This window comes from Limulus polyphemus, unplaced genomic scaffold, assembly GCF_000517525.1.
Source record: "Limulus polyphemus unplaced genomic scaffold, Limulus_polyphemus-2.1.2 Scaffold36, whole genome shotgun sequence".
Classification (NCBI taxonomy): Eukaryota; Metazoa; Arthropoda; class Merostomata; order Xiphosura; family Limulidae; genus Limulus; species Limulus polyphemus.
In genome coordinates, this window is record NW_013665646.1 from 673999 (window position 1) to 684127 (window position 10129).

The following is a 10129-nucleotide window of genomic DNA, read 5'->3' on the forward strand; positions in this document are numbered from 1 at the left end:
AAAAAAAAGATCTCATGGATTGATTTACTCTAATCCTGCCTATAAGAATTTCAAGTGCCTGTGAGAACTCTCTAAGGAAGAATAAAATAGTGTGCCAATGCAAATTACTTCTAAACTAGGGGTGATCATAAAAATGAATCAAAATTCAAATCAATTAAACTAAGTGTAAACTTATCGGTATGTTAATATCTATCAAAACATATATCTACATCTAGATATGACCTAGTTTCTAAGGTATGGTTTAAAATACTTTTGGAAGAAGAAAAACTAAAATTGTGAAGAACTACAATAAAAAATTGTCTAGTTAAAAACCGGGTTTCGATACACGTGATTGGCACAGCACATATAGCCCATTGTGTAGCTTTGCACTTAACAACAAACAAACGATTAACTAAATGATAAATAAGTCACAACTTATTACAAAGCTCAATCAATAGACGCCCCCGATAGCTCTGCGGAAAAGTCGATGGGCTTATAAGGCTAAAACTCGGGTTTTAATAATCGCGGTGGGCAGAGCACAAGTAGCCTATTGTGTAGGTTTGTGCTTCACAACAAACATGCAAACATTAGACTGCATTCGTTCAGTCTTCACGAATTATTTTTAAGAGTTTTTTCGACCGTAATCCTAATAACAACTCATGAGATCAGATCAGCTCATGATATTTAGGCTAGCCATAAATCATTATTCTTATTATCTATTCAAAGTGACTAAAAATTAATACAAAAATGAGTAAGCCGATTTCATGACATTCAGAATGGGGTTAGCAGTGAACGAAAAGCAATACGATAAATATACAGCAAATAAAGATTAATAATAATAGCTTTTGCAAACTTCATTATATGAGCTTATCCGAATTAAAATTCATAGGGATTTTTACTTTAACTGTATGGTAAAATCGACATACGTGAACATGAAAAAGTAACAACCAAATCTGCCTGTAGCAGAAATTAACGTACCCGTTTCTCAACAGAATGGCTACTCAGATGGTAAGCAAAACGTAAAGCTTGATCCTGTATATAACCTGTCCAGGTGTCAGTAGCTTCTGCGTGGGCTGGCTTTACTACACCCAAACCCACTACCATCACCATCAAAACTACTGGAACAAAATGCCCTGACATCAAGATAATTCTTTTTTAATGAAGATAACTAAAAGGCTTAACTTTTGGCGGTTATTACAGACCTAATTTGTGGTCGTCTAAACTAATCGACTTAAGCACCAGGTTGCAACCAGTAGAACTACACGAGTGACGTAGTTATATAAGCTGTTTGTAATACGTTGTTGGCTTATATAAGTGGCCCACTAACCCACCAGCCCGTAACTCGGAATGTTATCTTGTATCTAGGCAGGTGTATTGCAACCGAAAGCATCTAGCCGATTCAAACAGTCTCTAGAAGCACATAACTGTATTTGTAAAATAGTCCACAGGACACACAAGTCTGTCTAACTACACACACACACACACACAAAAGTTGTAATTGTATTTTACTAAATCAGTCCAGGAAAAAAAAAAACTATTATTTTATTTACTGGTGTGTGTTAAAAAAACACAACAAAAACTTCCCTTTTGAAACAGACATGTGTGTATGAGTAGTAATATGCTCGAGGAACAAGTAAAGTGCCAATACTTTCTTGCGCATTTGAGCGTTTCTATTCTCTCTGTCTATAAACTTATTTTAGGAATCACGTGATAGATTTCATAAAACGTATGCAACACTCATCTTAGCCTAATTCTACATCTAGAAAAATATAAAGATGTTGTAATAATGTATATTCTTATAAAAAAGAAAGCCAGTTATAATGACAGACAATTTGGTGTGTATTTCGCGCAAAGCTACACGAGGACTATCAGCTCTAGCTGTCCCTAATTCAGCAGTGAAGGGAAGGCAGCTAGTCATTACCACCCACCGTCAACTCTTGGGCTACTTTTTTTGCCAACGAACAGTGGGCTTGATCATCACATTATAACGCCCACGGCTGAAAGGGCGAGCATGTTTGGTGGGACGGGGATTCGAACCCGCGACTCTCAGATTGCATGATAGACGAATAACGGTCGTTTACCACCAACGTCAGTCAAACGAGATCACTACAGAGCAAGTGATAAGGTCATTGGTAGGAAAATAAAGTATCAAAATGAACAGTATATTGATATTGAAAATTCACTGCAACTAAAGCATAAATCCGAAAACTATACGAGAGATTAACAACTTTTTCTCAGCACTCGTGTAAAGATTGTTTGTTTTTTTTTGTTTTTTGAATCTCGCACAAAGCTACACGAGGGCTATCTGCGCTAGCCGTCCCTAATTTAGCAGTGTAAGACTAGAGGGACGGCAGCTAGTCATCACCACCCACCGCCAACTCTTGGGCTACTCTTTTACCAATGAATAGTGGGATTGACCGTCACATTATAACGCCCCCACGGCTGAAAGGGCGAGCATGTTTGGTGGGACGGGGATTCGAACCCGCGACCCTCAGATTGCGAGACGAGCGCCCTAACAACCTGGCCATGCCGGGCCTCTCGTGTAAAGAAGGTACTTTTAGAAATACAGGTTCAAGGGTTTCTACCTACTAAAATAGTTGTGTAATTAATAGCATCATAATATTATTACAGAAGAATGTTTTTGCCGTCCAAAGAAACTGTAAATAAAAAAGTATATCACATTAAATGCAATTATTTTATATTCTAAAATATATAGTTTATCATTGAAATTCCTTTTTACAATAATTTCTTAGCTTAATTGTCCTCCTGTAAGTCAGCGGCAATTTAAAAAACTTACAATGCTAAAATCCGGGGTTCAATTCCCCGCGATGGACACAGCAGATAGCCCAATGTGATTTTGCTCTAAAACAATATTAGCTTAACATCACGTAATTGGTTTCAAAAACAAAATATTTTGGCAGGTCAAGTTAGCACCTTCCCTCACCTATTTCTTTCTCATCTCTAAATGATGGACGATAATACCTGTTCTTAACACAAATAATCTCAAGATTTGTAATGTTAATAAGTGTGGCAAAACCAAACCAGCCAGTTTTCTCAAGATTTGTAATGTTAATAAGTGTGGCAAAACCAAACCAGCCAGTTTTCTCAAGATTTGTACTGTTAATAAGTGTAGCAAAACCAAACCAAACTCCTTGCACGATGGTGTAGAGTTTCTGCTGTAAAATGCAATGAAACTGGCTTCTTGTAACGATATACAGATATTTACAGCAGCGGCAAGAGACAATACTGTTACACCATATCTCAACTTATGTAGTACTGTAGCTAAAGTGTGAGTTTGGAATGCAACTGGTCATACGTTATGTGAGCTTTATTCGACAATGACTGTCTTTAGCTATTACCTAGATATGATTAGGGATAAAATTATTAACAGTGAATATTTTGTAATTAAGGTTTTTCTAAAATACGCTGTGCCTGTGTGGCGAAGTACTTCTCATTGCAGCTGAGCGAGGAAAGAAATGAGTGGTACAAACGCAACAAGAAAGCATCAGTGTAAGTATCACTCAAGTGACTTATGACGTAATACGATTTCAACTCAAATCATATTTAAATGTACAATTAAACCTTTAATTGGGAAATAAATGTCCAAGTTGCGTGTTTGTAGCACAAAGCATAACAACGATCTATCTGTTCTGTGCTCACCGCGGTTAACAAAACCTAATTTTTAACATAATAAGCATTTGGACTTACCACTAAGCCACTGATGAAGGGTGGTAGATTCTGTTTGTTTTTAGAGCAAAGGTACTCAATGGATTTTCTTCGTTCTGTCTATCGTGGGGAGTCAAAATTTGAATTTTAACATTGTTAGTCTGGAAATTTACTGTTGACGTACTCGGGACTTCCAAGTTGTATCTCTGACATACTACTTACTCAGCTAATTTGTATTATTTGTGCAAATTTCATTATCATGAAAGCAGTAGACATGTAAATGTATTTCCCTTTTAATTGACACTGTTGATAATGTATGATGATAGATATATTTGAACTATTTAGTGAAATAAACGGTATTTTTTTTGAAAGACGGTTCTGTTAGACAGGCACCTATTGTCATACTCCCTTCAAGACTCTGTAATATCCTTGTTCTTACCCATTGTCTTTTTAGACTGCCTGACTAATAGGGTTCATGCAATTACAAAACACTACATATGGTTAGTCTACTTTGCAATTGCAAATAAATGGAGTGGCCTACAATGTGTGGGGGGTCCTAATATTGTGGTTAATGCGTGTGTGTTTATAGTAATTCTGAAATATTATATTTAAAATATAAAAAACAGTAGTAATTAACTCATTATTAGCACAATTAGTTAGTCAGTTAGCGTTGGAGTTAATTTCCCAACTTACACGGTCTGCGTATGTTTGTTATGTATTGTAACGTATTCCGCCAACAATATGACGCCATAAAGTGTCTTTGAAAATTGCTCATACGAGTATTATCATATCACGATTGTCTTTAGTACTTTGACTGCAACAGAACATCATACAGTGCCCTTAATTTATATATAGTCAGACTACGATAGGATATAAAATACTTTAACATGCATTGTCAAACAATAAAATATTTAGTATTCGGACTACAACAAGACACCATAGAGTGCCCCTAAATCACACTCAATATACCTAAATATAATACAGACTGAAACATGGAATCATAAAGTGACTTTATTTTATAATCAAATAAGATTCGAACGACAGAGGACATCATAAAATACCCTTGATTCACAGTCAGTGTAGTCACACATCATTCAGACTATAACACTGAAAACTATACTTGCAGTATAAAGACAATCAAAACTTTAGTATTCAGATTACAACAGAAAACCATAAAGTGCCTTTAGTTTGAAGTGACAGTTAGTTTCTAAAAACTTGCTTCATTATCCTTTCGGTGTTTGTATTATTGAAAACAAAAATGAGTTTTGATAGGTTTTTTTTCATATTCTCGTTAACCTATTTTAATGTTTTCTCGTTATACCGATAGAGGACACTGGAAATTTCATACGAACGACATTATGCAATCAACAGTACAGGCCTGCGAATTTAAACTTCATAAAAGTTGTTTTGGTTTTAATAACGGATTGTCCATAATTCAGCTATGCAGATTTCGAAAATAATATATTTTTTCTATCACATAAGGATTTTTTTTTATAAATCGGGAAGAAAAAATTCTTACTTAGATCAAATTATTATTTCGTTTACGACAATGAACATTTTTTACCATTATGTTTGTTAACAAAAATACAAAAACAATCTGAAGAAAATGGAAGAACTTTGATGTCAAACGAATATAAATCCTCATTCATCCTGATTTTTTTGTGTGTGAAATCTACGTCTTTTAGTCTCAAAACTATGTGTAGTGGTCTTTCTTTTATGTATTTGCGTTATTTGTTAGGTCGAAATTTATTCTGATTGTTCCACACACATCTTAAACTATCAACACTTGTGTGACTAGATTGTTAGGTCGAAATTTATTCTGATTAAGAACGCAGAATTTATTTTCTATCTACTTCTGTGCTTGCTTGTACAATTAAACAACTAAGTCCTGCTTTGTATTATTGTTTTACAAAAAGCACATCATTCATCTTTTGCCGTCAAAACTCGTCCGGAAAGTTCTGTACAACTATACATATTTACTTCGCCATCACTTGATGTTAAAGTTATTAATAGACAAAAAAAAAAAAAAAAGATTAGGCTGGATCCCGCTTGTAATTATATGACATTACAAAGTATGTTAAATTGTGTCTGGTTTTTACTAAACAGTCCTAAGATTGTTTTATTGTCTTGAACATTTTACATGTTCTTTGGTAATTCTTGTACGCTGAATCTGAAAAATGATATCCATTTTTCTCCATCACGTACATATTTTTCACAAAACGTCTCTAGTCACACAAGTGTTGATAGTTTAAGATGTGTGTGGAACAATCAGAATAAATTTCGACCTAACAATCTAGTCACACAAGTGTTGATAGTTTAAGATGTGTGTGGAACAATCGATTACACGTATTTGAACGTAATTAGGCACAAAGTGCTTTCTCTACCTGGACCCAAATCGTCTTGTAGAACAACGAAAACAGCGCAAAATCCAGACATTTTTTTATACACTTACAAAGAGCACATTTCAAGTAACGACTAACATACGAGTATTTGTCGCACGAAAATATCTGGTCAAAATAACCTTTTGTTTAATTACAGCCAAATTAAAAAAAAAACACCCATACACTTTGTCAAAATCCAAGCCATCGTATTCGAAGAAATAACACGTGATTCCGATGTTTTTGTTGATTTAAATGAAGTTACAATTCGTTCTCCGAATATTTGATAACCACCGATTTACCCACAAACCAAATATACATATTAAGTATGCTTGTGTTGCACATAGTAAACTATACATATATAAATATATTTATTAAGTATGATTGCGTTGCACATGGTAAACCAAACATATATAAATATATTTATTAAGTATGATTGCGTTGCACATGGTAAACCAAACATATATAAATATATTTATTAAGTATGATTGCGTTGCACATGGTAAACCAAATATAAATATTAAGTATGATTGTGTTGCACATGGTAAACCAAATATATATTTTAAGTATGATTGCGTTGCACATGGTAAACCAAATATAAATATTAAGTATGATTGTGTTACACATGGTGAACCAAATATAAATATTAAGTATGATTGTGTTACACATGGTAAACCAAATATAAATATTAAGTGTGGCTGTGTAGCACATGGTAAACCGTTTAACAAACGTCGATAACAGGAAGCTTTTTGTTTATTTGTTTGTAATTAAGCACAAAGCTACACAATGGGCTATCTGTGCTCTGCCCACCACGGTTATCGAAACCAGGATTCTAGCGTTGTAAGTCCGCAGACATTTCGCTGTGCCACTGGGGATGGGGGCGCGACAGGAAGCTATCAGTCGATTTCGACACGCGCGTGGTAGATATTACACTAAACTATATAAAGAAATAGAACTGAAGTTTCCTTAACAGACGTTAGATTTTGATTACGAATTACTTATTCATCTTCGAACCTAGTTTTTATTTTCTTTGCAGGTGTATTACGTGATGGATAATTTGTCGTCAGCACTCGAAATGTTGCCAAATTTACATCCCCATTGTTTCCTAAAATGTTATGATTTCAGCGCTGAAAACCGGTTAAGTACTGAAAAACGACAGACCTAAAAATCGTTAGAAAAACAATTTAACCGTGGATGTTTTTTTTCTTTCTCACATTCCTTTTAATTTCTTTACTAACGCTTTTCCTCGTTGCAGACTTTCAGCTTTAGTTACTATTTCACGACCGTATATCTAATCTTACTGAATATCATTTTACATTACTCTACATATTCTTAACAGACACAGAACATTTTAGTAACTTTTGGAAATTTTACAGTAAATGTTTGTAATTATTTCCACGAAATAGCTTGTGGCGTCATCTATGAAGGATCATAAGAACTACCTTCTCAATAAAGCATAGTAATTTTATAAATACAACTTAAGAAGTTTCATCTACATATACATTCAATAGCTATAACGAAGGCTTAGTGGAATTTATTACAAAAGTAAGTTACGACAAGTAAATGATAGAATTATATTACAATTGCACATTGGAAAGTCTGCAATAGAAAAACAATGTTTATAAAATAAATTCCGTTCTTTCTTCCTTACTTACATTTAGTTTGCATATTCTTTAAAATTTAAAAACGTGTCAAAACCATGAATAAGGCGATGTTTGTAAATTAACGTAAAATGCAACAACTTCTGGTTCATCATATTCGGATAAGTAATAATAACATTAGATTTAAGCGTCATGGAGATCACTCTAATATGTTAATTAGAGTATAATTATGAAATTGGACAATAGATGGCAGTATAAAGGCTACTAAAGCGATGGTTATTCAACAACAACCATTATAAAAATATTTGAAATATATCCAGGCAAAGTGTTTTTGGAATGAAGTGTTTCCATTTTATTATTATTATTTTACAAGTCTGTTAATTGAACTAAGTTTTGAGATCACTACTGTACGAAGTCTACAGTTAAAAACCAACTAATAAAGTATAACTTGGAAAATACAATGTATTCGTCTACTTTTCAAAATAACTAACGAAAAATTAAGTTTCAGAAAAATAACGAACAACTATCGTTAAGAGTATAACAATAGGTATAAATATATATCCGATTAAAAACATTAAATCATTTTTATTAGTACAAATGCTATACATAAATACTATTATGACCAGTCTCTTTGAATCTTAACGTTCTTTCGTCTGTTGCCTTGTATAGAATGTCAAAATGAATATCACAGTCACATTTCATAGCATGTTGCAAAACACGTGAGTTGTTACAGATGGAAGAAGCGCGATGTTCTACAATCCTTTGTCGGAGATAGCTGGTAGTGAAATCAATGTAGCTCTCCAAGCAGAGAAAAATTATATTTATAAACGACAAGGGATTGCTGCATTTTACAGATTCTGTCTTTGACGGGAATGCAATTGTTTAAGCTATATTTCATGCAAAACTACTTCCAGGTTTGATCTCATAGCACCTATTTTTCACAAATAGACCCGCCTCCCCGTAGCATGCTGTTTATGGCTTTTAATCTCACAAATTAGAACCCCTTCTCAAACATTTTGCGTACAGGACTGTACATGTCTGTTTATGAAAGTAACTAACATCATAAAAGCGGTGTTTGCTCTCCAGAACTTAAAACGACAAAATTGAGGATTAGATCCCCGCGGCGGACACCCCACTGTTTACCTTTGCATAAAAAACAAACGATATATTCACACCAATAATCAGTCAAATTTAAAATTAGTTTGATCGTCAACAAAAACTTCAGTGAATTTAAATTTCTAGCCAAAACGTTTAACGTTCATTATGCCAAGCATGAATCTCACGAAGATGTGTCTGCATAGAAACTATCCTGTTATACATGTAATCAAATCTAATGGAAACAGTAAGTGATTTCTTTTAACTATAATCGTTGCTAATAAGTTAAGTTTGACCCTCCTAAACGTTTGCTAACAAGCATCTGAGTGAAACTACAAGATTATCAGAAATACCAACTTAACACTTTTACTTAAATCATTGATCTGGAGTTAATCAATAAACGTACTGATCCACTATTACACAATTAACAAGCACGCACGTATATAGAAATGATCGAGAGGGTGGAAAGTGGGGAACATGTGGGTGCAAGTTATCATTGCTCTATTAGGTTTAATGTTTTGCTGTATATGAAGATAAGGAATAATGATATTTTGGTTACTAATTTAAAAAAAAAAGCAAATTTTGAAGGCACGCGACAAGAATTATCTGTTGTGAATTGGGCAGCTGAGTTTTTTGGAGACACTGATCAGATGTGGAAATTTTTAAATATTCAAGGTAAACAAATTCCTTATAGAAGGAAAATGGTGGCTGCAAGTAAAAACCAGGTTGCCTCACAAATATTATAAGAGATAAAATTAAAGAAAAGCATCATAAATTTAAATTGACTGGTATGACGGGAGATTTGTTTGTTTGTTTGTTTTTAATTTCGTGCAAAGCTACACGAGGGCTATCTGCGCTAGCCGTCCCTAATTTAGCAGTGTAAGACTAGAGGGAAGGCAGCTAGTCATCACCACCCACTGCCAACTCTTGGGCTACTCTTTTACCAACGAATAGTGGGATTGACCGTCACATTATAACGCCCCCACGACTGAAAGGGCGAGCATGTTTGGTGTGACGGGGATTCGAACCCGCGACCCTCAGATTGCGAGTCGAGTGCCTTAACCACCTGGCCATGCCGGGCCGACGGGAGATTTAGAAGATCAAGAAAGTTGGTGAAACAGAAAATTAGTACATCAGAAAGGATGATAAAAGTTTGGGTGAAAGAAATTCTTTAAATACTGTTGCGTCATCGAGGTCACGTGACTGATGTGGCGCCCTCTAAGTTCTAGAACTATCTTGTTCTTTCAGGAATGCTCTAGTATTTACTAGATAGGGTAGTCGGGTATATATAAGAGGGGACAACGTGACGGAGGTAATGTGTGTGTAGATAGTGAGTAATTGAACTGCAGTCACAGGGTATTGTTGAAGTTAACGTTCGTTCGTTACAGTGTTGTTTTAGCGCAAGTATTG

At 34.5% G+C, this 10129-nt stretch overlaps 1 protein-coding gene across 1 annotated transcript in view; it reads right to left on the reverse strand.

The window, feature by feature from the left end:
- LOC106460982 (ganglioside GM2 activator-like) overlaps window positions 1-1280 on the reverse strand; it is a 10777-nt gene extending 9497 nt beyond the window's left edge. The window contains exon 1 of the mRNA XM_013920751.2: window positions 958-1280. Coding sequence (XP_013776205.1) covers window positions 958-1119 — 162 coding nt within the window. The 5' untranslated portion in view covers window positions 1120-1280. The remainder of the gene's footprint in view (window positions 1-957) is intronic.
- Between the last annotated feature and the right edge of the window lie 8849 nt (window positions 1281-10129).